Source organism: Canis lupus, chromosome 8 (genome assembly GCF_048164855.1).
Source record: "Canis lupus baileyi chromosome 8, mCanLup2.hap1, whole genome shotgun sequence".
Lineage (NCBI taxonomy): Eukaryota > Metazoa > Chordata > Mammalia > Carnivora > Canidae > Canis > Canis lupus.
In genome coordinates this window covers 5,532,536-5,559,442 of record NC_132845.1, presented here as the reverse complement: position 1 = coordinate 5,559,442, position 26,907 = coordinate 5,532,536, and the positions used below count along the sequence as shown (strand labels likewise).

Genomic DNA, 26,907 nt, shown 5'->3' with positions numbered 1-26,907 from the left:
CAAATGCTCATTTTAACAGATGCAGAAAAATCATCTGATAAAATTCAACATCTACTTATGATAAAAGTTTGCAAGAAAGCAGTATAGAGGGAACATATTTCAACATAATATAGGCCATATGTGACAAATCCACACCTAGCATCATAGTCAATGGTGAAAAGCTGAAAACTTTTCCTCTAAGACCAGAAACAAGACAAGAATGCCTACTTTTGCCACTTTTCTTTTCTTTTCTTTTTTTTTTTTTTTTCAAAATAGGATTAGAAATCCTACCCAGAACAATTAGGCAAGAAAAATATATAAAAGGCATCCCAGCTGGAAAGGAAGAAGTAAAACTCACTACTCTCAGATGATTTGATACTGTATATAGAAAACAGTAAAGACTCCAGAAAAAACTGTTAGAACTTATAAGCAAATTTAGTAAAGTCACAAGACACAAAATTAACATACAGAAACCAGTTGTTTTCCTATACACTAATAACAAGCTATCAGGAAAAGAAATTGGAGCACCTGGGTGGCTCAGTCAGTTAAGTGTCCAAATCTTGATTTTGGCTCAGGTCATAATTTCAGGATTGTGAGACCAAGCCCCCCAATGAGCTCTGCACAGGGTGTGAAACCTGCTTAAGATTCTCTCTCTCCTTCTTCCTTTGCCCCCCTCCCTGTGCATGTTCATGTGCTCTCTCTCTCTTTAAAAAGATAACCTTAAAAAAAAAAGAAATTAAGAAAACAATCCCATTTACAATTGTATCAAAAAAATAAAGAATAAAACATCTAGGAATAAATTTAACCAAGGAAATAAAGGACATGGATTCTGAAAACTATGACACTGATGAAAGAAACTGCAAATGGCACAAATAAAAAGATATTCCATGTTCACAGATAAGAAGAATATTAAAATGTCCATACGAAGAATATTAAAATGTCCATACTACCCAAAGTGATCTATGGATTGAATGAAATTCTTATCAAAATATCAACCACATTTTTCACAGAACTGAAACAAAGAACTCTAAAATTTGTATGGAACCACAAAAGACCCCAAATAAAAGCAATCTTGAGAAAGAAGAACGAAGCTGGAGGTATCATGCTCTCTGATTACAAAACATCCTACAAAGCTAAAGTAATCAAAACAGTTTGATATTGGCACAAAAATAGACATATAGATTTCTAGAATAAGATAGAGAACCCAGGAAAAAAGCCTACCAATTTATGGTCAATTAATCTATGACAAAGGAGGGAAGAATATACAATGGGGAAAAGATAGTCTCTTCAATGAATGGTACTGGAAAAACTGGACAGCTGCATGCAGAATGATACAGCAGGATCTGTACCTTATACAATATATAAAAATAAATTCAAAATTGATTAGACTTAAATGTAAGATATGAAACCATAAAACTACTAGAAGAAAACATAGGCAATAAGCTCTGTGACACTGGTCTTAGCAATATGTCTTTGAACCAGTCTTCTAAGGCAAGTGGAATAAAAGCTAAAGTAAACAAAATTATATCAAACTAAAAACTTATTAAAGCATAGTGCAGGAAACCTTCAAAAAAATAAAAAGACAAACTACTGAATGGGAGAAGATATATGCAAATTATACATCCAATAAAGGGTTAACACCCGAAATGTATAATTGTTAAGTTCTTTTTTTTTGTAAGTTCTTATACAATCTTATTACAGTGATCTGTGCCAGTGTCATACCAATAGGATATTGTATGTTAAGTATGTGCCAATAAATATAAATTAAAAAATGGAAAAGGTAAGAGCAAAAATCAATGAAAAAGAAAACAAACAGAAAATCAACAAAGCCAGAAGCTGATTCCTTGGAAAGAGTTATAAAATTACTAAGCTTCTGATAAGACTAACAAGTAAAAGGAGACCAAAATAACTAGCATCAGGAATGAAAAAGAACATACCAAAATTGATACTATGGAAATTTCAAAAAATATTAAGAGGACATTGTGAGCAATTTTGCATGATAAGTGAATATTTAGATAGAGTGTCTAAGACTTTTTCTATAGCTGGTAATTAAGATACTGTGGTAATGTTCCATAAATATTCAAGTAGATCAACTGAACAGAATAAAGATTTAGAAACAGATTCTCAATGAAATAGGTACTTGATATATGACAGAGTTGGTATTATAAATCAATAGGGAAAAATATGCTTTTCACCAATAGTTACCAAGACAATTGAACATAGAAAAAAATTAGGTTGGACCCATACCTCACACCATAAACTGGAATCAATTTTAGATGGCTAAAATACTGAATATTAAAGACAAAGCACCAAACTTTAAACAGATAATATGAGAAAATAAGTTCACATAGAATCCCAGGGATTCTTAAACAATAAATTAGAAGATATTTGTAGCACATATAACTAGAAAGGAGAAAGGGGAGACAGTTTAGTAATGGTGATTAAGATCATAGTGGTAAAGTCACACAACCTAGGATAGAGTATCACTTACTCATCAACTTTTTGTGATCTACTAAATAACCTTTGTCAAGTTATTTAACCTTTCTGTATCTCAGTCTCCTAGTTTGTAAAACAAAATTAATAATGATGTCCATACCGCAGCTGAAAAGATAATTTGTACAATGTGCTCAGAACATTCCTGGCACATAATAAGCTTTTTATGAGTGTATAATAATTTTTTAAAAATTATTATTCATGGTGTGCATTGGTAGCTCAGTTGGTTACGTGTCTGACTCTTGATTTCTGCTCAGGTCACGGTCCCAAGGTTGTGAGAGTGAGCCCTGCCTTGGACTCTGCACGACAAATGGAACCTGCTTAAGATTGTCTCTTTCCCTGTCCGTCTGCCTCTCCCCACCTCTCTTTCTCTCTCTTCTTACCTCTGAAAAAAATTATTATTCATAGTACATTGAAAACAGTTCTGTGAGCCAATTAAAAGTAGACTAGCCATTCAACAGAAAGATACACAAAGGAACTTCATAAAAAAGGAAACTCTGAGAAGTGTTCAATCTCATAAGTAAACCAAAAATTCAAATTGAAACCGAAACGTGATACTATTCCATATCTTCCAGCTTCAGGGAAAAACAAGCCTAGTGTACTAATGTTGGTGGGGATATGAATCAAGAAAACAATCATACAGTCTATACACTGGGAAGGACTGTCAACTAGTTCAACCCCTTAAACATTTATTTACATATTCTATAACCTAACAGTTCTAATCCTAGATGTCCCAAAGAAGACCTTGTTCTTCCTGAAGTCCAGGAAATACATACAAAAATTATCATACCACATTGTCAATAACAGCAAAATATTTAAAGCCACTCAAATGTTCATCAAGAAGAAACTGGATGAATAACTTGTGGAAGAATAAATGGATCACAGCTACACAAGCTAACATGGATCTTACAAATATAACGTTGAACAAAATAAACATGTCACAACAAATATGTAATTCCATATAATAATACTCAAGAACATAAAAATGTTAAAAACAAAAAAAATATGATTCATGATGTTAAAAATATACACACATATACACAATTTCAAGGAGAGCAAGAGAGGAGTTATTATAAATCAAGAGAGAGAGAGAGAGAGTCACAAAAAAGGTAACATGAAGCTTTCATGAGGAATTTCATATATGTTTATTTACACATATCCATTTGTATGCATGATATTTTTTTTCAGTAAAAATAATTTTAAGTTAGAAAGCTGTCCCAAGTATGTTTTAAATAGGAAAAAGTCTTTAGAATCATTTAGTGTGATTATATTTTTGTATATTTTTATGTAAATATATATGGAAACATCTGGAGGCATATCCATCAGAATGTGAATAGCAGTTACCTTTGGGTAGCAATGAGTGGAGTAAAGTGTGTAGCCATTAATTGTGTAGCCAATTTTGTAAAGTTATATTTTTAAGAAAATGTATTCACCCTACTAATAAGATAAACTAAAAAAGAAAAGAAGAACCTTGAATGTAAAATGAAGCTTAAATAATGTCAGCGTTTCATAAGTCCTTGTGAGCCTCCTTCCACGTAACTATGTAAACTTCTGCAATGTCGTGTGTAATGACTGCATAGTATCCTTTGTACCCATGTATCAGATTGATTTAATCAATATTTATTTCTGGGCATTTAGATTTTTTCCTTATTTACTGTACATGAGTGTTCTTGCAACCCAATTTCTTATTTCCATAAATAAATTTCTAGAAGTTGATTTGCTGGGTTATAGCATATGCAAAATTTTAAGGTCTAAAACAGAGAGTTTCCACATAATTTTGATAGCAGTATATCAAAGTTAAATTAATTAATCAATTAATGAGAGAGTGAGTGTGTGTGCACATGCACTGGGGGAGGAGCAGAGGCAAAGACTCCCCACAGCGTGGGGCCCAACACAGTGCTGATCCCATAACCTGAGCTGAAATCAAGAGCTGGATGTTCAACCAATTGAGTCACCCAGGCACCTCAGCAAAGGTAAGTTAATTAGTACTGAATTTGTTCAATTACAAATTTTATTTAAACTATAACTTTAAAAATCTGGTTACCTAAATTAGACACAATCTCAACAATTCCAGAAGTTCCAGTGAGGGCTCAGACTTGGTCTCTTGCCAAGAAGAAGGAAGTGTAGAATGGCAAAGTATCCCAAGATACTCAAGAATGTATCCTCTATGTCTCTGTAACCCCATACTAGTATACTCATATGTGGGAGTACTTAAAGAGTGTTTAGTTAGCTGAAAATTATTAAATTTGCCTGATTTTCCCTTTCGTGGGGATACCCAGAAAAGCTAGAAGCAGCTACTTAATAGAAACAATAAGACATCACTAAAAAATTCAAAGGCTTTTACTATAAAATACTATAATCCCACAACTTATCGATTAGGTGTTCAACAGTTTATGTTATCATGCTTGCTGGTGGGAGTGCCAAAATCTAAACCAGTTCACGTTACTTATTGAAACAATACATGTCCACCCTTCTTGTATCATCAATGTGAAAGTTGTATATTCAGTTTGGCAATCAATTAGGCTAAAAGATATAAAACCAAGTTGGAGAGGGATTAGACATATAATAATTCTCAAAGTATAAGTTTACTGGGGAAATAGCAGATATAAATAATCTGAAGATCTTTATTTATCTTGACAGTTCATAAATGGATCACAAGCTATCAGTGCTCAGGCTGCGTAATAACACAAGACTGTGAGTAACTGATTTTATGCCAGAGAACACAATTCGCATGTGAGATTGGAGACAACATTACTGATTAGAATGGAGATTAGGAAAATTCAGCCAAGTCATAGAGAGAGAGAGATGCAGATCTGAAAGACTGACAATGCTCCCTTATGGGTATGTTGGACTTCTTTTTTGTGGAGTGGACTAAATTCAAACTCTGTTACTCTCTTTTGGTGGGGTCAAACTTCATTAGATTAAGTCCAAATTCCTCCTTTATATTTTAAATCTGAGTTCACTTATTGTGATGTGCATCAGGGGCTGTATCGAAGTGTTGAATGACTAAATTGTACACCTAAAACTAATGTTAGACTATATGTTAATTAACTGGAATATAAATAAAATTAAAAAAATAAAAGCATACAGAATTCCACAAATGATTAGAAGATGTTAGAAGAAAATGAAAGTGCTAGCTTAAATGGAACTGTATTTGATTATCTTTAAAATTTGTTTTAGCCTAAAATAATAAAAAAATATTATTAACATGTAATAAATAAATTAAAACTGAAAAAAGATATATTGACTGGGCAAAGTTTAAAAAAAACAATTACTATTTTTGTTTGTATAGACTCTATATTTTATTGATTTTTATAAGAGTAATTTGTATTAAGCTATTCATGAAAATTGCTTGTAATTTTGTAAGCTACTTTCTTTTTTAAAGGTATCATTAAATCTCTTGTGCATGCACTGAGAGGAGAAATCATTTTCCTCATTCTGTGTGATTTGTAAAAGACCACTTGAATAATCATTAATTTTGGCCAGCCCGGGTGGCTCAGCGGTTTTTTTTTTTTTTTTAATTTTTATTTATTTATGATAGTCACAGAGAGAGAGAGAGAGAGGCAGAGACATAGGCAGAGGGAGAAGCAGGCTCCATGCATCGGGAGCCCGACGTGGGATTCGATCCCGGGTCTCCAGGATCCCGCCCTGGGCCAAAGGCAGGCGCCAAACCACTGCGCCACCCAGGGATCCCCGGCTCAGCGGTTTAGTGCCGCCTTCAGCCCAGGGCGTGATCCTGGAGTCCTGGCATCGAGTCCCACGTCGGGCTCCCTGCATGGAGCCTGCTTCTCCCTCTGCCTGTGTCTCTGCCTCTCTCTCTCCTCTCTGTGTTTCTCATGAATAAATAAATAAAATCTTAAAAAAATAATCATTAATTTAGTCATTCAACATACAAATATAGTAGGCTTTTTTAATTAAAAACCTACTATAGGTAAAAACCTACTATACAATGCTGGAACTATAAATATCTTTAACATGCGATTCCTATGCTCAAGAAAGATATATAAAATAACAAAATGAAACCACATTTGTAAAATAAGCATTGCTAAATAGTACAAGAAAGGTATAAATAAAGTACGATTGGATGTTAGAAACATGAAAACACCTCAAGCTAGAGGAATCCAGCAATTTTAGGAAGGCAGCCTCTCAGCTGAACTTTGAGGATGGGTGGGAAGTCTCCTGGATAGCTCACTGTGTACCTTTCAGGAGAGAATTATGAAAATGACTCTTCAGCTCTTGGCAGGGTCTTTCTCAGATGTGGAAATGTGCAGTAATTATGAAACAGCTCAGCCCAGAACTGAGGGAGCTAGTAGCCTGCTTCAGGGCACAGAGGAAAGTTAAAGGAAGGAAGGTTAAAGGTAACTTCAAGTACTTACACTTGAATTGTATTTCAGAGTAACTCTAGAAACCTTTGTGTGACTTCCTTAACAGTTCCCTGCTTTATAATGGCTATATTAGTCTGATATTCAGTTGTGGAAGAACAAGGGATAAGAGGCAGAGGTGCTGAGTGCCTTTGAGGGACACCTCAGAAAAGAGGTGCTTGTGACAGAGCTCAGCTGTTGGGAGCCACTAGTGGGGGCCCTGGGCTCTCACTCCCACTACCCCGACCTCGGAAAGTTTCTCAAAGTTCTTTGGAGATCCACCAAAGGAAGCCATCAGGGAGAATGGCTCATGCAAGGTTTAGGAAGGATAAAATACGTAAAGGGCCCTACTCCCTAAATACCATCCCACAATGGAGCATCCCTGAGAGAAAGTAAGTACTGTTCACCACCTACTTTATTACTGTATTTAAAGTAATATTGAAAATATTGGTCTTCTCATGTATTCCTAAACGAGGGGAACAAGAGTAGCAATTTCCGGCCATCCTGGGACATCGGGGGCTTAGACATTCTGAAACTCTGGGGGTGTGACTTAAACACGCTGTAGAAACTTTGATTCATATCTCAGCCTGCAAATTCCTGGTAGAGAATGTGGCATTGAAGAAGAAGGTTAAGTGCACATGCATCAAAATCTATAGCTGTTTCTTATCAAATGTCACACATATCTAGCACAGAAATTATTTCTGCCTAGCTGATACATGGCATAACATGATTTATATATAAATGTGATATATTTATATATAAATCATGTTATATATATCTTATCTATATCTATCTTTTTTAAATGATACCCCTCCCTTTTTTTTTTTTTTTACAGATTTTATTTATTTATTCATTACAGACAGAGAGAGAGAGAGGCAGAGACACAGGCAGAGGGAGAAGCAGGCTCCATGCAGGAGCCTGATGTGGGACTCCATCCCGGAACTCCAGGATCACCCCCTGGGCCAAAGGCAGGCACTAAACCGCTGAGCCACCCAGGAATCCCTATCTCTCCCTCTCTCTTTTTTATATCTATCTCTTTAAAAAAAAAATGAATGGAGTGTCTAGGATATTGGAATCAAATTCAGTACACAGGAGTGTTAGCATAGAGAGGCAAATTCACACCAAACAAATGGTTACAAAGAGATTTCTCATTCAGGCTGATTTGATTAGCAATAATCTTTGAATCTAATGTCTCAGGTAATGTTTCTTTCATCATTTGCCATAGTAGCAAGCTGATGAACACTTCATTTACATTTTATTAGCCTATAAAGCTTTTCCTGCTTATGCTCTTTTGCCTCACCCCAAAAGCAATACTTAATATTTAATAATAGCTGATAGAACCTATGGCAAAGACTTGAGTCCAAAAAAAAAAAAAGTGACATTCAAGGAAGGTAATGTCCTCTTGTATCAGTCTTACATAATTGATACACAGTTAAGGTACCGCTTTTGAAACCATATGGGATCCCTGGGTGGCTCAGTGGTTAAGTGCCTGCCTTTGGCCCAGGGCATGATCCTGGAGTTCTGGGATCGAGTCCCATGTCAGGCTCCCTGCAGGGTGCCTGCCTCTTTCTCTGCCTGTGTCTCTGTCTCTGTCTCTCTCTCTCATAAATAAATAAATAAAAATCTTTAATAAAATAAAGAAACCATAAAATTCCTAATTATGATGTATAATCTATGATCTCGTCTCACTCTCTAGACCAAAAGCCTAGACAGTAGGACACTGTCTCCTTGCACTTACTAAACAGGATTCTGTAACACCAAGCACATTCAGAAATTAGGATATAGAGCTTCTTGGTTTTGAGTTCTGAGAAAAACCACTTCTGAATGCCACAGGAGATGTGGTATTCATTCCTAAATCAGGTCTCAGTTCTTAAAGACTATGTGCATAATAAAGGTTTAGTTTCAGACTTCATCATTTGACATGAAGGAATAATAAAGTTTGGCATCACAGAACTGCAAGTGACTATTTAGACCAAGTTTAAAGTTCATGCCAAAGAATGGTAATTAGAATACCTATCAACCATTAATGGCATTCCCTAGAGTGACATTCGAACAACTGGTGACAATAATGTGCATTAACTGGCATATTTGCAACTTGCCAAGCTTTTTGTACCTGAATTGCAGTATCCCATGATGTTCAGATAGGATTTGTTTCTCTGCCTGCAAAATTTTGGGAGACATCAGAGGTAAGGCAACCGTACCACACACTGTGAAATGGCCTGGGGTCCTCCTTTCTCTAATTTGGAATGGAGTTCATAAGGGACTACTGCCTATTCATAAGACTGGAGGCAGATCCGATACTCTTAAGTTATAAAACTCCTGAGTACATTATCACATTATCTCTTTAAGAAAGAGAGAGAGTGAGACAGAGGGAGGGAGGGAGGGAGGGATGGAGAGAGAGAGAGAGAAACCACATTTTATAATTCCAAGCATTCACTTGTTTGTGTCTTTGGGGAGAAAACTAAAGCATTTTAAAAGAAATAACTTAGAGTAAGGAGCTTCACGGTAAACAAAACTCTCTCCTGAAACATTCAGATGATTTAGTTAAGAGTGAACTGGAACAACATCAATTGCGTTTCCTTGAAATCAGAAATAAATTCCAAAATAACTGGGAAGCATTTCTGAAGCAGTGTTTGGATAAGTGTTTACAATCTGAAAAAAAAAAAGATAAGGTAGGATAGAATAAATTCAACTGTAAAAATAATACTCTCACCTGCACAAAGTGTATATGAAACTGTGACTTTCTGTGAGAAATAAAACACTCCACAGCCCCTATATATTACATATTGTGTCATCTCAGACATGCTTTTCTGCTTGCTATTCAAACAGTTGTCTACAGCTACAGATAAATGATTTGTTTCCTGATAACTTTAGAAACTACAGCATGAGACACCAAAGTGTAACAGCTTTTAAAAGAATTATCTAAGTATAAAGTGTTTTACACTTCGGGGATGTGTGTGTTGTATGCTCACACATACGCATTATACGTCCACGAGTTTGGTGCCCATATACCCATATATAAAGTTATTCTTGAATCAATTAATGTTGCTTAATTTGTATATGTAGCAATGGTGCTTCGCCTTAGATAGTAAGATATTCAGTTTATGTTTTGTTTTCTGCATACATTTTTTGTGTCTTATGGGTCTAAGCCTGTTTTAGCAACACATACAAGAGTCAAAAGGGAATGAGTACTCTTTTATTTACAAGACTACAGATCTGAAGTAGATAACCAGATTTGAGTCCTACTCATCTCTTTTACTTACTGCCTGAATGACCCTATGGAAGACACTTAACTTTTCTAATCCTTAGTTTCCTCATTGATAAACTGAGTCTAATGGTAGCTATCTAATGAGGGAGCCAAATGACAAATGCACATGAGCAGTAAAGCACCACCAAACATTAGCTACTATTTTTCACTTTCTATGGTTGACAGAGCATATGACTCATGAGCCTCCTGGATTCAAAGGGGAGAAGAAGGTTTAATGCATTTTTGTAGCTTGCTGACAGGATCTTGGGCCTTGTATATAGCAGCATATGCACATGTATTGATAGATGGATAAATCAGGGAGAGGTAGTGAGACCCAGGACAAGCACTATTTGCCTGCTTTTCAAAGCACAGTAAGCTTAAATCTGAGTCTTGAATTGCAATCAGCATGTCTAGGAATCCACAGCACATGTTCTCTTTTATTATTGAAGGAGACAGCTGCCTAGTCAATGTAAATTTTATTGTAAAATTGTTTAATAGGATTCACAATTATGGGAGAGCAAACACACTTGAGACACTAATGGAGGTTCTGAATTTGATACGTGTAGACAAAGACGGCTGTCAGACTTAGCATCAGTTATTGTTGCCTAGGGACAGGTGGGCAATAAAAGAAAGTGACTACTAATGAAAGGGAACTCCCACTGATTCACTGTCGCCATCTCTGCTAACCAACAGTGAAAAGCAGGAGTGAAAATAAGCACCTAAATGTTTGGTATGATAAGTAAAAACCTTATGCATTTTATCCCATTCTACTCATTGTACTTTCTATACCATTTGATTGCCAGGATCTTTTATCTACTGAAAGTCTCCATACTCCTCATTGTTGTGATAGCACAATCCCCTTGTTTTCCGTACACCACTGTGACCAATCCTTCTTTGTCCCTAATTGGCTATTCAGTAATTCCTCAAGTCCCTATGAATAGGGGCTCAGTCCCTGGCTACCTATTAGACCTACTTTACAACTTCCAGCTTCAAATATCAACTCTTCATGTATAATTTTCAAAAATTTATACTAAACCCCAACTTCTCCACTGAATGCCAGTTGTATATTTCTAAATGATTAATGAATATCTCTGCTTGAAAACTTGGATGTCATCAGTAGATCAGCATATTGAAGCTAATTGATTTCTCTTCCCAATTGATTTCTTTACCCAATCTTTTATCCCTGTCTCTCTCTTTCTTTCTTTCTTCTTTTCTTTCTTTCTTTCTTTCTTTCTTTCTTTCTTTCTTTCTTTCTTTCTTTCTTTCTTTCTTTCTTTCTTTCTTTCTTTCTTTCTTTCTTTCTTTCTTTCTTTCTTTCTTTTTTCCTGTCTCTTTCTTTAATCATCATATCATCACTCTGGAATCTATACTGAAAACTTTGTTCAAAGAAGTCTTCTTGGGATCCCTGGGTGGCGCAGCGGTTTGGCGCCTGCCTTTGGCCCAGGGCGCGATCCTGGTGACCCAGGATTGAATCCCACATCGGGCTCCCGGTGCATGGAGCCTGCTTCTCCCTCTGCCTCTCTCTCTGTGACTATCATAAATAAATAAAAATTAAAAAAAATTTTCAAAGAAGTCTTCTTCAATACATTATTTATAAAATCTCCAATCGTTCCCTTGCTCAAAAAGTCTCAATGGCTTGTCATTTCCTGTTGAGAAAAAAATCCTATTGGCTGTGTCTTTAAAGAGCAGGAATTTCTGTCTTCTATTCATCTCTTTATCTATTGCACCATTTAGACATGTGTGTTATACATCATACACTACAATAATTGCTTATTGAATTGAATTAAACTCCTTGGACTAAGTTTCCTTAGTCTGATCCATTCCTAACATCCAAATTTATTTATAGGGACTCTTTACAGTGTATTCAACTAGCATTAAATTCACTCTCCCTTAAATATGGATGTGTTCAGCTCATTCTTCTTACCACTTCTGGACATGATTCCTCTTTTCTCTGCCCAATTCTCACTGTTCTTTAAAGTTTAGCCTAACTTCAAAACCCCTCTCATAAATCCTTCCCCAACTCTTTCAGTCCAAGTTGATCTTTCTCCCCAGTGAACTCCTAACACTTCGTATTTTGTATTGTCATTCCACGCCATGTAATTATCACATTTCTAATTGTTCCTAATTACCAAACTCACTTTGATCCTTGACTCTTTCCCCTTCCTTCCTTACTATTTTAGTTTTGAACTGTTTATATAATTTTTCCTGTATATTAATTTTGTGTGTCTAGCTATGCTATAAAGCCTTTAGAAGGAAAATTATGTCTTATCTCTTATATCGTTCCCACATTCTAGCACTAGGCTATGGATAAAGTAGAGGTTTAAAATATTTATTAAATGAATAAATGAATGTGAGGGGAAGAAAATATATTAAAAGTGAGTATTTATTGCATTAATAGCTTTGGAAAAATAATTCAAAGAAAAAGAATTTTGCATTTTGAGTATGATGCTTGAAGGCTTTTTGAATACCATTTTCTTTTATTATCTGATTTGTAAGTTAATTAGTCCATTAGATAAGAAGAGAATAAAGGTTAATGTATATACACCTGCTTTATGTACCAGCAGTGATTGACAATAAAAGTCATTAAATGTTACACAACAGCTAATAGAGGAAGTTGGAGAATCTATGAAGCAATGCAAGACAAGAGTAGAGACCTACCTGGAAAGATTTTGGCAAAGTTTGCCCTAGGTTGGTAGAACTACATTTCCTTCTACACTACAATTTATGAAGCAAGAAAAATAGCTATTTGAATAGGAGATAAAGAGACCAAGCTCTTAAGTACCTTGCTTTTGAAACTGTTGTAATTCTATCCCTCACAAACGTAATCAGCTCAGCACTAGACAAAAAGGATTTTGTCTTGCAAAACATATTCTCCCATTTTCCGGGCATTACGAGGTTGAATATATCTCACTGGAACTTCACGTCTACTTTATCAGTTCCTCTACCCAGACTTCCTAATGTTTACCTTCCATATACTTTATCACTGGCCTCAGTTGGTTTCTTTTTTGGAAAACACTGATATGTAGGTGATGCTAATGCTAATGAAATTTCCCTTCTTATAAGTAACAGATTCACTTATATTTACAGTGAATCTCACCAAAAATGTTTTATTTTTTTTTGGGGGGGGAGAAAAAAATATAGTGAGGGGTGGAAATGTCAGCACGCAGGACATTATTTTTCTCTCAATGAGATGTATCAATATTTATTGAATGTAAGAGCCCTTTAAAGTGATTCTGTTAAGGGAGGTGGATCGCATCTATTTTATAGGTTTTATGTATGATTTTATATGCAGCTCTACTTGCTCACAGTTGTTAGCAAAGAAAGTACAATTTAACGTGTAACATGACTAAAAGGGAGAAACAGATAACAATTTTATAATAAACATATTGTGATTACCACAAATAATACAGTGTGAAAATCATGGGAATTTTGAGTAAACGGACCAGGATTCCAGATGTGGCTCTTTTTCTCAATGGTTTTGCAGTATGTAAAGGCAGATGATACAAGATTTTATATCTATCAGTTGACAGTGATGCTAAAAACTATTTCATGAGGAAGCTTAAGTTAAACAAATAATACAAATGAAAGTGCTTTATATGTATGAAATTAATATTTCAGTAGTTATATCTAGGACAAGATCCAGAGTCCTTCCTATGGTCTTTAAATACATTTTGTGATCTGTTTTGTCAACATCCCCCTGATCTCGTCTCCATCACTCTATCTCTAGGTCATACCACACTAATGACTTTGGCTTACGCATTTCCCTCAAACACAACTAATTCTTTCCTGCCACGGGGTCTTTGCATGTGCTATCACATATATTTTCTATACAGTTTCGCTATATAGTATATTTAAATGGTGCCCACTTTAGCATTCTGTTTTCATTCTACCTTGTTTTATTATTTTTCTAATACTCACTACTGACATTATACTTTTTTTATTGACTCTCATTCTCTACAACTAAATTAGAAGAAAATGGAGTTTTGCCTGTCCTTTTTGCTAGTCTCACCTCAGAACTAGAACAATATCTACCACACAATAGATACTTAATAAATCAAATAATACCTAAGGGAATGAATGACTGATCTTTCATGGAGTCCTTAATCTATTTGAAGCAATCTGTAAAGTGCTTTATATGGATTATCTAGTTTAATCAATATAATAGGCCTATTACTGTTTCTCTTTCATAAATGAAGAAAACAGAGGTCATGAGGTACAAAAATTTGCTTAAGGTAAACACAACGAGATGAAAAATGACTCCATCACTCCATCAGCCTGACTCCAAAATCTATGCTGTTAATCACTGCTGTAAAGCCTGTGTGTATCCAGTCATCTTTATATTAATTGATGTTTGATTACATTGTTACAAAACAGATTGAACCCACTCTCAAAAGAACATTTATATAGCTTAACTTGACCCTCAAAATAAATATATGTGTTCAGTAGCTAAAAAAATAAACCAACTCCTAGAATCTCAAAAGCCAGCCTTTGATAATAGTTAAGAAGAATCAAAAGAGCCAGGTTTGCTTTCACAGGTGAGCGAGGTGAGACTTACCTCTAGGTGACCAGCGATTGTAGCAATATGCAGGGCAGTGAGGCCACCATACCCAACCTGCTGTATGTCAGCTCCACTGTGAAGCAGAGAAGTGATCAATTCCGCACTGTCCTGTAAGGAAACACATCTTTAGTGTTACTTTTCTACTAATAGCAGGTTTGGACACTGTGCAACAGGATATATTGATTCCCTGACTGTCAGACAGTTTAGGCGCTCAAAGAAAACCTACGTGTGATTTCTGGCATAAGAGCACATGAGACGGCAGAGAGCAACTCTCAAATGGTTGAAATGTAGGAGCAAATGACAGGGCTATTCAGTTTCAATCAATCCTCTACCACTTGACCATGAAAGATAGAAAGGACATTACCTATGGTGAGGCTCTTGCAAACTCAACTCAATCTTGTGTGTAGGTCACTCCGATAAATGTGCTTTCCCTGGCAACTGCGTGACTGGAGTGACTGCAGTGGACTATTCCCTGGTAATTCCATAATTGCTTCTTCTCTACATGTGTGTCATGGCTCCTCTGCATAATTAATGACATATAGTGTCATGGGCTTATACATAATTAATCAGTAGTGTCTTTCTTAACTTGACTCATTTTAACTGTGAAAATGTTTGAAGTAGTATTTAGGCCTGTGAGTTAGAATAATTTATGCAATGGCTAAAGTGATCCTTACTTTCCTCATACTATTATTTGCACTGCATTTCTGTCTTTGGAGAGACAGGGAACTTTTCACAATATTAATAGTACCTTACATTCATTGAATTTTTATTATGTAATCAACGTTTCATATGCATTAACATACTTAAACCTAGTACATGGTAAGACTTCAAAAATGGTTCATAAAAAATTAAAAACCACTATTTTTCTAAATTATCCTATGAAAAATTACTATTATATACTTTATGAGTCAAAACATTTGAAAGAGTGATATGGAAGGTCATATTCATAAAACCCCCACCATTGGAAGGGAATTCAAGAAAGGTCTTCATGTTTAACCTTCTCTCTCAGAGTAAGAACTCAAACCACAACTTCTATAATACTTGGCCCACCAACATCTCAAAAACACTCTGTGGCACGAAAGTCTTCACGGGATAGGCCACTGCATTTATGCATAAACATATTATTTCACACACTGTTGGTTTAGAAGATCCTCTCGTTTAAAAAAAGTTTGATTTCTTAGTCCTGTTACATGTAACGAGATTATAAAAAAGGAAAAGTCATAAAAAATGAAAAAGAAAGAACTTTGGTAAAGAATTCTAAATAGCAAAATTAATGTTATACTTTCCAAATTTTCTACTCTGCATACCTCTTCTACCAAATAAGTTAAAGATTTTGTGTTCCTTTACTAGTCCACTGGCTCTTTCTGTTCAGACTATAGACTTACATCTTATCTCTATCCTTGCCTTCATTTTCCAGGCTTCTGGAAAAAGTTATTGACACTCACTGCTGATAGCTCTGATCCCATTTCTTTAGTGATTTCTAGCTGTGTATACCCAAATCTTATATAAATCCCAACTGAGTTCACTATGCTCCTTACACATTGAAATTTGCTCTTTCTTATATCATATCTTCTCCCTTTGTCCTTGCCTTATATCATCAGAGAAATTGCATGCTAGTTTCTTCCACCTGAGACAGAAGGAATCACCATTGTGCTGAAGTCAGCCTCCTCAGTTTCAGAAAGTAACTTTATTTACCAAATCCAATGTCAATCCTCCTCTTCTCATAGGCAGATGGTCTCTTTCTTCTTGAAATCCTAATCTGCTTTGCTGTCCTAAAACCACATATTCCTGATTTCTTTTTCTTGGCCTCCTCTTTGTTTCCATCTGCCTCCAAAAAGTGAGTTTAGCCCCAAGCAACTTTTTCATTCCAAATGCCACCTTTTGGCAATTCTAATACAATCAGATAACTTTATCTTTAGTCCAAATCCCTCCAAGTCCATCCATACATCCTGCCTATCAATGGCATCTCAAATTAAAAATTCAGAATTGCTCTTGTAAATACCATTCATAATTTTCCCAGTGTTATCTCTCATCTCCTAGTATTTTTATTAATATTAATGGCATTTTCTTATTCCAAATGATTTTGAAACCCTTCAACTCAATCAGTTTCAGAGTTCTGCTGGTTTTAACTCACTAGTACTTCCTACATTTCTTCTTACTTCTAACATCACCTTCCATTTTACAGTCTTCTAACTAGTCTCCATGATCAAGCCTTTTCTCCCTGCAGCCCAGCCTCCATACTGTTACCCAATAAACATTCTTATGCATAGTTTTGATGACAACATTCCCTTTTTCAATAAACCTTTCATGTACTTAACAAGTAGTTATTAAGCATATATGGTATGTGAAACACTGTTCTGAGCAGAGGGGTCATGACACTGAGTAAAACAGTTAAATTTCTGCTTTCATGGAGCTTATATTTTTACCATATACATATAAGAAGAGAGAGATAAAATAAACAAATAAGACAGGGTGTCTGAGTGGCTCAGTTGGTTGAGCGTCTGGCTCATTTTGGCTCAGGTCATGATCTCAGGGTCCTAGGATTGGGCCCTGCATTGGGTCCCATGTTCAGCAGGGAGTCTGCTTGAGATTCTTTCTCTTCTCTCCCTCTCCTTTTGCCCCTCTCCTCCTATTCACATGCTTATGCTCCCTCTCTTTCAAATAAATAAATAAACAATAAATAATCAAATAAGAGAATATCATATACAGTATCATAAAGTACTAACGACTGTGAAGGAAAACTAACAAATGATAGAGTGGCTACTTACAACTGAGTAGTCAGGGAAAGCTTCACTGAGAAGGTACACTTTGAGATAAATGATAAATACCAAAAATAAGAAATCCAAGTGACAATTTCAAGGATGGTCACTGGAAATCAGGGAGCAATTAAGAGTGGAATACGCAATTTCCTAAAATGGAAATAAACTTAGTGTGTTTGAGGGCTAGTGTTAAGTAGAAGGTTAGGAAAAAAAAAAAAAAAAAAGAAAGGAAAAGTAATGTTCAAGATGAGGTCTAAGACACCTGATCTTATAGGGCTTTGTAGGCTCTGGTATTTGATGTTTGGATTTTTTCCAAGTGCAATAGCTGAAAGGAGAATGACATGATCCTGAGCTAGGGAAGAATAATAAAGAAAAAGCAGTTTTTGAGGTAGAAAGAAAATGTTTTATTTTTCATATGTTAAGTTTGAGATACTTACATAAGATACATTGGGTTAAGGCTATGGGTACTAGAATTACCTCTTAGAATCTCAGTTTTGCTAATGACTATGTCAACGGGGACAAGTTACATAACCCTTTACATTAAGTTCCTTGATTATGAATAAAGGGGACAGTGATTGTATGTCCTAATGTAACACACATACAAACTGTTCATTCACAACTGATGTGGTAAAGCATTTCAAATATTTGAAAGTTACCTGGCAAAATAATACTCACTAAATTCATTGCTTTTGGACATAGAAGAACTGGGGCTTAGTTTGGCCCTCAATGAAAACTTCCCAATAAGAAAATGATTGACTTCATCATTGAACTCCTATTTCTCTTTTGCCCTTACTTCCTCCCCACAACTTCACTTCTTCTGCTTCAGTTATCCACTGAATTAATCAAAGTAATATAATATAGGAAAACTCTGAAGCAATACAGGAAGACAGGAAATGTCTATGAGTTTTGCTTTTCTAGAAAAAAATAATTCACAGAAGTTAACTCCAACCTCATCAGTAACTTTTATTTTTATTTTTATTTATTTTATTTTTTTTGTAACTTTTATTTTTAAAAGGTGAAGGAGGGCTAAAGACAGGAGTAGTCTCTGAGATAAATGAAAAAGACATCACCTTGAAAGGTTTTTCCCTGCAGATGGGTGGGCATTTAAGTGCAGGGAAATGAAGAAAGTCTTTTTAAGCACAAAATCATTTTTTAAAATAGAGGGGAAAGATGATAAGTTTAAGCAAATAAAAGTATTAAAAAATACAATATGATAAATGACAAATTGGAGAAATATTCACAATATGTAAAACCAACAAGGGGTTTATATATTTAATATATGAAGAACTTGTATGAATCTGTAGAAAGATGGATACTCCTTAATTTGACAAATATCTATTAATGAGTGTCTACCTTATGAGAAGCACTTTACTAGGTTATATTAAAATAATTACGTGTAAAATAATGGAACATATGAAATATTTATCAGGCATATTGTAGTAAATGTACATCCATCCTTTTCTCAACTATCTTTATACTTTTTTTCTTAGCCAAAATTTGTGGAATGTAAGGGAAAGCATGTCATGATTTCTTCAGAATGGTCAAATGTCGAGGTCAGTTTGAAGTACTAAATCATGGTTTCCTACCTTGGTTAGATTTCTCAAGTTGACCTCTGATCTAAATTTTTCTTTTTTTTTTAGATCTACTACAAAGAAAGAGCTTTTATCTTCTGAAGCTATGCTAAGGAGAATATAACAAAACAATCATTGCTATTTAAAAATTGCTTACTATGGGCTAAGCATCATATAAAATGTTTTATTGACATCTCTTCAAGCTTCATAACTTACTTATGAGAAAAATACTAATATCTCTATCATGGCTGATAGCAGTCATATTCAAAGAATTTAAAGTACCTGTAGAACCTTAAGTAGTTTCTAAGTGCTGGAGCTATGTACAAATTTGGGTCTGTTTGATTCCAAAGTCCATGTTTTATGTCTGACATTTCATGGTGCTTTAGCTGATCTTTCCTTAGTTCCAATATGAAAGAGAGGATGTACTTTTGGTGTATTTTGTTGCATTTAACTGGTGAGTCCCAAATACTTTTCCCCTCCTCTACAGAAGTGTTCTGTTCTAATGGAATAATTTTAAAAGTCATCAGTATGGTACACACCTCCCAAGGGGGAAAAAAATTCCTCTAAAAGAATAACATAGGTAAAATTTAAATCTGATATAGTTGATATTAATTGCTTGCTCTCTATGATATATAACAAGTATTGAAGGACAAAGTTTTTAAAAGAATGACCTTAAGATGTGAATAGGGATTGGTCTTTTGGAGAACTGACAGGTTATCCATTATGTGCTATCTAGCCAAATTTACATTATAAGCATTCAATGGGAAACACGGAAGCATTCTCAAGTATGAGGTAAATAAGCCTCTGTAATACATTGTGTACAATATTAATTAATTATAAAGATATTTATTTATTTATTTATTTATTTATTTATTTATTTATTGAGAAGGAGAGTATGCGGAGGAACAGAGGGAGAAGGAAAGAGTCTTAAGCAGACTCTGTGCCCAGTGCAGAGCTCGAGGTAGGGCTCCATCTCATGACCCTGAGGTATGACCTGAGTCAAAACCAAGAGTCAGAGCTCAACCAACTGTGCCACCAGAAGCCACTGTATATTTTTTTAAACAAAAGAAAATCCTCGTGTGGTAGGGTAAGGCTTGAATGAACAAAAAAAAAAAAAAAAAAATCTGTCCAGCAAATACTTGAAAAAATAGGATTTGGGATATAGAGGCCTCTAAAGATTTACATAAATGGATAAAAACTTTTTGTAATGTTAGCAACTTCAATTCTGTGCTATGTATGAAACTCTAAAACAGCATCTAATATCATGCCTGTTGTTACCTCTGTGATTGTTACTCTAGATAAAGCCGAGATAAATAACCATTAGTGTCAGAGAGCTCAGCTTCTCTACCACCAAATCACATAAGTTAAATACACACACATGCACACACATACATTTGTCTGTAGGTGTTTGTTTTTGCTACTTCTATTTCAGAATAAAAATTAAACTGGGAATTTTTAATATCTAAAAATTATTTTCTTCTGATTATGGAAATGTCCTCTGCAGGTTTTAAAATATGGCACTAATTCATTCATCATCTTCCTAAACAGATATGAAATTTGTGGTCCTTCCCCTTGAATCCAGCTGGGTTCTGATCAAAAGACTGTGGCGGAAGTAAACCACATTTCCTCTAAGGCTAGGTCATAAGAAGCCAAATTATCTTCCTGTATTTTCTGGTAAAATTGTTCTTGAAGCTATTAGCTACCATGTAAGAAGGCTGACTACCTTGAGACAGCCAGGCTCTAAGGAATCCCAGACCACAAAGAGAAGCTACATATCACATACAAGCTTTTCATTCAAATGATCCTGCTAAAGCCAGACGTATAGTCACCCCAGCCTAGACATCAGATATGTGAAGCCTCCAAGGGATTCCAGTTCTCTGCTAGATGAAGTACCCCAGTCATTTGTGTCTTCTCCTCTGAGGCCCTAAATATAATGGAGCAGAATCAAGCCATCCTTGCTGTGTCTTGTCTGAATTTCTGAACTGAGAATCCATAAGAATAATAAAATGATTATTATAGTAGAGTATAAGTTTGGGGTAACTCATTACGCCTCAACAGATAACTAGAACATGTCATAGTGGAAAGTGTAGAAAATAAAGTGAAGGAATCAATAATTTATAACCTGTACTTTATAACCATATAATCACTATTATCATTTGCGTGTTTATTTCCTTCCATTCTTTTTCCCAGGTATGGCCCTTCACGAAACTAGATAGAGCACAGACTAGCACGGCAAAGTAAATTTCTGTTTGCATATTAATGGCCACTTCCTACATTTGGCACATGTCTCCTTTTTTTTTTTTTTTTTTTGGCACATGTCTTCTAACTTCTTAGGCTTTAGGTTTTTTTTCCCTATAAAATGGAGATCATAATAGTATCAATCTCATAGAGCTGTTGTGAGGATTAAATCAAATAATTAATGCATTTTGCATAATGCTTGACATATAATTTTTATCATTAATTATTATGAACACAATTGAGCTATACTACATATAGAGACAAATAATCTCCCTTTTTCATTTAAAATGAAAGTATTTCCCCTTGTGTGGCAGATGCAGAGATATGCCACTCAGATCTCCCTTCACGAAGAGTGTTGTGGGAGAGAGGTTAGCTGGCAGTCTCCCTTAGCTAGCTCTTTCAGATTCCACTGTAGCAATAGAGCTGAGATCTTTTCATGGTGGCCCCCAGTCATTGCCTGAGAAAACTGGTGGTAAAAGGAGATAGTCATTGCGACTCAAGTGATACTCCTCTAATAGGCAGTTTTTGCTCTGGAGCTCCCATTGGGCTGGCTAAAATTTTAGTAAGTCTGCATTGTGGTCTGATAGCTTCCCCAGGCTTATTCTACTACCTTCCTTTGATTTTCACATGTGTCACTTCCAGATAAATATCTTGCGCTCCAAAATCCTATCAGACCCTGCTTTTCAAGAACTCAACTGGCATACCATATCATAAAATATGTTTCTTTAATGTAAATTTAAATCAAAGCTGAATGGGGATTTGAACTTGGGTCTTCTGATTTTAAATCCTATGCTTTTCTCAATACAACGTGTTACCCTCCACCCTCAACTAATCTAGTCTCAGTTTTTTGGCTTCCACATGTAAGCTCTAACCATGTGCTCTTCATCTGTGAGAAAGGTAATCTAACACCCACTTTATCCATCTTATGGAGATGTTACGGGATCAAATCGCATAATGTATGTGTGAATGTTTATAAACTCAAGATTTTTACAAGTGTAAGTTCATATATTAACGTTAAATGTACCACCTCCAAGATCAACCTATGGGAATATCACCTTACATCTTAGTCCACTCTATCCCCAAATATGTTTAATTGTAAATTACTTCAATTTCTTTATCCATCAAGATATCAGAGTTGGGCTAAATTGTTTTCTGTAATACCCTATCTAACTCTAATATACTAATATTCCCTGAAATGTCACATGAAGCTGCAAGAAAGACCTGAACATGGTGGTTTGGAAAGAAGACTGGGTTTCTGGGTGTGAAAACAGGGATATACAAATAAATATTTTAATAATGTGTTTATTTTATTTAGTATCTTTTCTCTACCAGCCTGGTAATTATTATTGCCTGTTTGTGCTAGTAAGGAAAAGTAAAAAAGCAGTTTTGTACTCTTCAAAGAATATTAAGGTTTCTTTTAGGGCAAGGGACTATACAGAACTTTAGTATGAAACATATTTAGTTCCAGGCATTAAAGTTTAATGGACTAGAGCTGCCTCATGCATCATAGACATCTCCAATGAAAGGATCCATTAATCAGTATAAAAATAACTGCTGATGAAAGTTCACACCTATATGCCTCTTGTTGAAATAATTCTGAATTTATCTTCGCAAAAGATATCACTTATTAAAGGTTTTGGTGTGACAGGAATACTTGACTTTGCTTGAAATTTTGAAAAAAGAAAAAAGAAGGAACACACTCTTAGGATAAGTACCTGTACTCAAGGTAATGCCTCTAAATTTGCTTTTGACTTCTTTTTTTTCTCATCACCTCTGCTGACCTTCCTCTTCTGGTTCCTAGTGTTAAATAATAACATCCTGTGGGCTGCTTCCAACTGGTCTTTGAATACACTTGTTCTCTCTTTCAAAAATATAGTGTCAATTTAGTAGGGAAGAGCTAATCAGAATCTCTAGGAGTTTGGGAGAATGTGCAGATACATGCTGTTTGAAAAAGCAAATTGAGTATTATAATTTCTTTAATGTGTTTTCACTTATATTCACTTTATATTAAAATTTTTAAAAACACATGTAAACTGACAGTTAATGTTTATGTTTATCCAAAGGAGCAAAATTTTAAAAAGATCAAGAAATGCACTATTGTAGAAATCTTTCTGTGATCCTGTCACTCCTCAAGATATCACCTAAACTTTTACCTTTTGAAAGCAGCAGTTTACCTTTTGAAGCAGAAAGTAGTCGTTGCCTACATTTTCCCAACTCCATTTATTTTACGTCCATTTTTACACTTTCTATTCCCAGAAATTCACTAAAATATCCCTGAAGGAAATATCCCAAAATTTTCTAATTTCCACATCTAATGACCAAAATAGAACCATATTTTGTCCAATGTCAATATGATTCTTCCTCCTTTGAATAATAGAATTATTCACCATAGAATTATAACTTCATTCATTTATTTATTCAACATGTATTTATTCATGAACACAGACCAGGAATTATTCTATGTACTTAGACTAAGTGATAAGCAATTTAGATCCAGTCCGCTTTAGTGGTGGTCATAATTCTACCAGAGATTATAAACAGGTCACACGGGGGAAACTATGTATATAGTTTGGAATGCATAATATTTACAACTAAAAATTGGAAATAATAGAAATTAAATATTAGGAAACTTCACATAATTTCTGATTCTCTGAAATTTGGGGCAATACCAGGCTTACCTTCCTCTATGGCAATAATTAGCTGGAGCTGAATGCTGACTGCTCCCTTTACATGGAGCATAAATTCTCTAATTTTAGAAAGTCTCCGTCACGTTTTATATCTCAAAAACACGGAGTCCAAGTGTTAGCTCCCATTTGACTTTGCCATATTATCTAACACCTTGATTCATTTGTTACCCACATCATTCCTACAAGTATGTAGGATTGTGATTCTTAATTTAGAGGAAGATGTAGAGAAGTAACCAAGTAATGAAAGAGAAGCATAGTATGATAAAGTGTACAAGGTATTTATGACAGTACATTGGAGGGGCACCTAATCCAGACTTGGGAGGGGTCAGAGAGGGATATCCAAAAACCAGTGCTAATATAAAAATTGAAGGGTAAGTTAGTGTCTTAAGTTCACATCTTATCAACTTTTTACTGAGAACATGTTAATTTACAGATTATGAAATATTGGGTTACTAAGAAGAAATATAAATATAAAAAAGAAATCTTAATATTTGTTCTAATTGGTGGGTATAAATGATTTCTGGTTCCTTAAATTAAAGACTTTAAGCAGTCTTTAAAAGTTGCAATTACCTGGAAGATTTAGTTAAGTATGCAAAAAATAAGATTCTTTTTTTGCATGTGTGAATTTTGTTTCTTTTTCTAAGCATTTGTTATTATCTTGACAAATATCCATTTGGAGAAAATGCTCTCGTTAATCAGGAAACTTTATTTATTCAAATAAAAAGGCAACTTAGGGGGATCCCTGGGTGGCGCAGCTGTTTGGCGCCTGCCTTTGGCCCAGGGTGCGATCCTGGAGACCCGGGATCGAATCCCACGTCGGGCTCCCGGTGCATGGAGCCTGCTTCTCCCTCTGCCTGTGTCTCTGCCTCTCTCTCTCTCTCTCTGTGACTATCATAAATAAATAAAAATAAATAAATAAAAATAAATAAAAAGGTAACTTAGATTTTAAAAATATCAATTAACTTTGCCCTCTAAATTAATGGTTTTCAGTGGAGGGTGATTTTATCCCCAAGAGGCAATGTTTGCAGACATTTTTGGTGTCACACTGGGGATGGGGGAAGTAGCTATCAGCATCTAGAGACTAGAGGCCAGGAATGCTGCTAAATATTTTACAATGCACAGGACAGCTCCCATAATAAGGGGTAATACAATTCAAAATATCAGTAGTGCTGAGGCAGAGAAAATCTATGTAAGTAAAGGATTCAGAAACTAAAAAAAAAAAAAAAAAAAAAGGATTCAGAAACTATGAAACACATGCTTTATAACCTGGTTTTTAGGTCGGTTGAAAAAAGTACCAATTTTGCAATCAAATACATGTGTTAAGAAAGGAAAAAAAAATCAGAAAAAAAAAAAAAAACATATAACAGTTTCCAGGCTATGGATCACCCTAAATAGAATACAGAGCTTTTTGTTAGGCAGGGTCGTGTGGTAATAAGAACCTAGGTCTACTGAGCCAAAATATATAGGTTAAATTAAATTTTTACCGCCTTCCATGCCCATTCCCTTTTTAAAAAATATTTAAAGGACTTCTGAATGACTGGAATGAGATCCTGCTAGAAGGCTGTAGGATAGAATAAACGACCATTCAACACCCGTTTTTATCATATTAATTGCTTAAAAAAAGTTAACTAATCAAATGCTATTTTTCATTCACTGAGAAATTTCAAGTGGTTGCTTATGTATTGAAGGAAGAGTATATGTAAGGTTAATCAGACAGATATGTTTTTGTTCATTACCATTCTTATTTAAGATTTTTGAAACCATGGAAATCTCAATTTTTTCCCCAAAGTCTTATGTTTCATTTTAGGAGAAGAATTTAGATACTATTAAAAGAAGTATGCCTCAGAGTGGAGTGCAAATATGACAGGTATCTTGTAAGAAAATTAGTTAAGGTGCAAAACAGAAATATCAGAAATTCTATTTATCTGTATTTATTAAAAAAGAATTAAATTTTACTAAGATTTAACATGAAAATTTATAGTGGTGGTCTCAGTTAATGTTAGTTATGTATACATTTAATAACCAAAGTATAACAAATAAATATTGTAATTCCAAATGGAGAGAAGTTGAGAATTGCTTCTCACTTTTCTTTTTTAGTGTTTAGTACATAAGGACACATTATAGCTAATGTGAGCTAAACTTAGTGGATTTGTAGATTTTAATATCTAATTTAAAATGAATTTATCTTTAAAAAATTGCCAGATTATCTTGAAAAGATTCCTGTGGAAAAAAATCACAGAGGAAATGTTTATTACAAGAAGAAAGGAAGGAAAATAGCAGAGTTGTCATGCTGGCAATTTTCTTTCTAGTAATCTGAGCTTTTGGTAAGTCAACCTTTCAGGTAAAATTAATGACAATCTAATCATAATTGAAAACAAATTCGTCAAAATATTTTTTGTTAAAAAATTTTGATATTATCAAAAATGATATATGAAATATGGATCTATACTCATAAATTTTAACTCTGTCTGCCAAAGTATATTTTTGCCCACACCTATTTATTGATGATTGTGTTCATAATTATAATTTATGAACAAATATATGTATTTGGGATGCAAATTTTATATGACATATGATAAAAAATTGGAATCCATTAATCTAAGAATAGACTTCACTACTTTGATGTTGTTAGGATTACATATTCTCATTTCTTTAGAATGTAATAATCCAGAAGACAATCTTTTTTGTCTGTTTTTCTGTATAAAATGGCTGAACACGAGGAGCACCTAGATGGTTCAGTCAGTTAAGCTTCCAACTCTTGGTTTTGGCCCAGATCATGATCTTAGGATTGTGGGATGAGGCCCATGTTGGGCTATGTGCTCAGGTAGGAGTCAGCTTGGAATTCTGATTCTCTTCCTGTCCCTTTCCCTGGGCCCCTTCCCCTGCTTGTGGGCTGGTACATGCTTGTACTCTCTCTCTCTCAAATAAATAAGTAAATAAATGAATAAATACATGCATACACACAAACATACATACTATTTTTTAAAAAATGGTTGAACATTAGGTCTTCAGTA

At 34.8% G+C, this 26,907-nt stretch overlaps 1 protein-coding gene across 10 annotated transcripts in view; it reads right to left on the bottom strand.

Annotated features, from left to right (window-relative positions):
- Positions 1 to 26,907, bottom strand: part of TNNI3K (TNNI3 interacting kinase) — a 285,086-nt gene that overhangs the window by 235,588 nt on the left and 22,591 nt on the right. For all 10 annotated transcript variants that reach the window (XR_012034825.1, XM_072834075.1, XM_072834076.1 and 7 more), the window contains one exon: positions 14,636 to 14,746. Coding sequence is in view for 9 of the 10 variants with exons in the window: in XM_072834075.1 (XP_072690176.1) it covers positions 14,636 to 14,746 (111 nt within the window). In the remaining variant the exon portion in view is untranslated. The remainder of the gene's footprint in view (positions 1 to 14,635; positions 14,747 to 26,907) is intronic.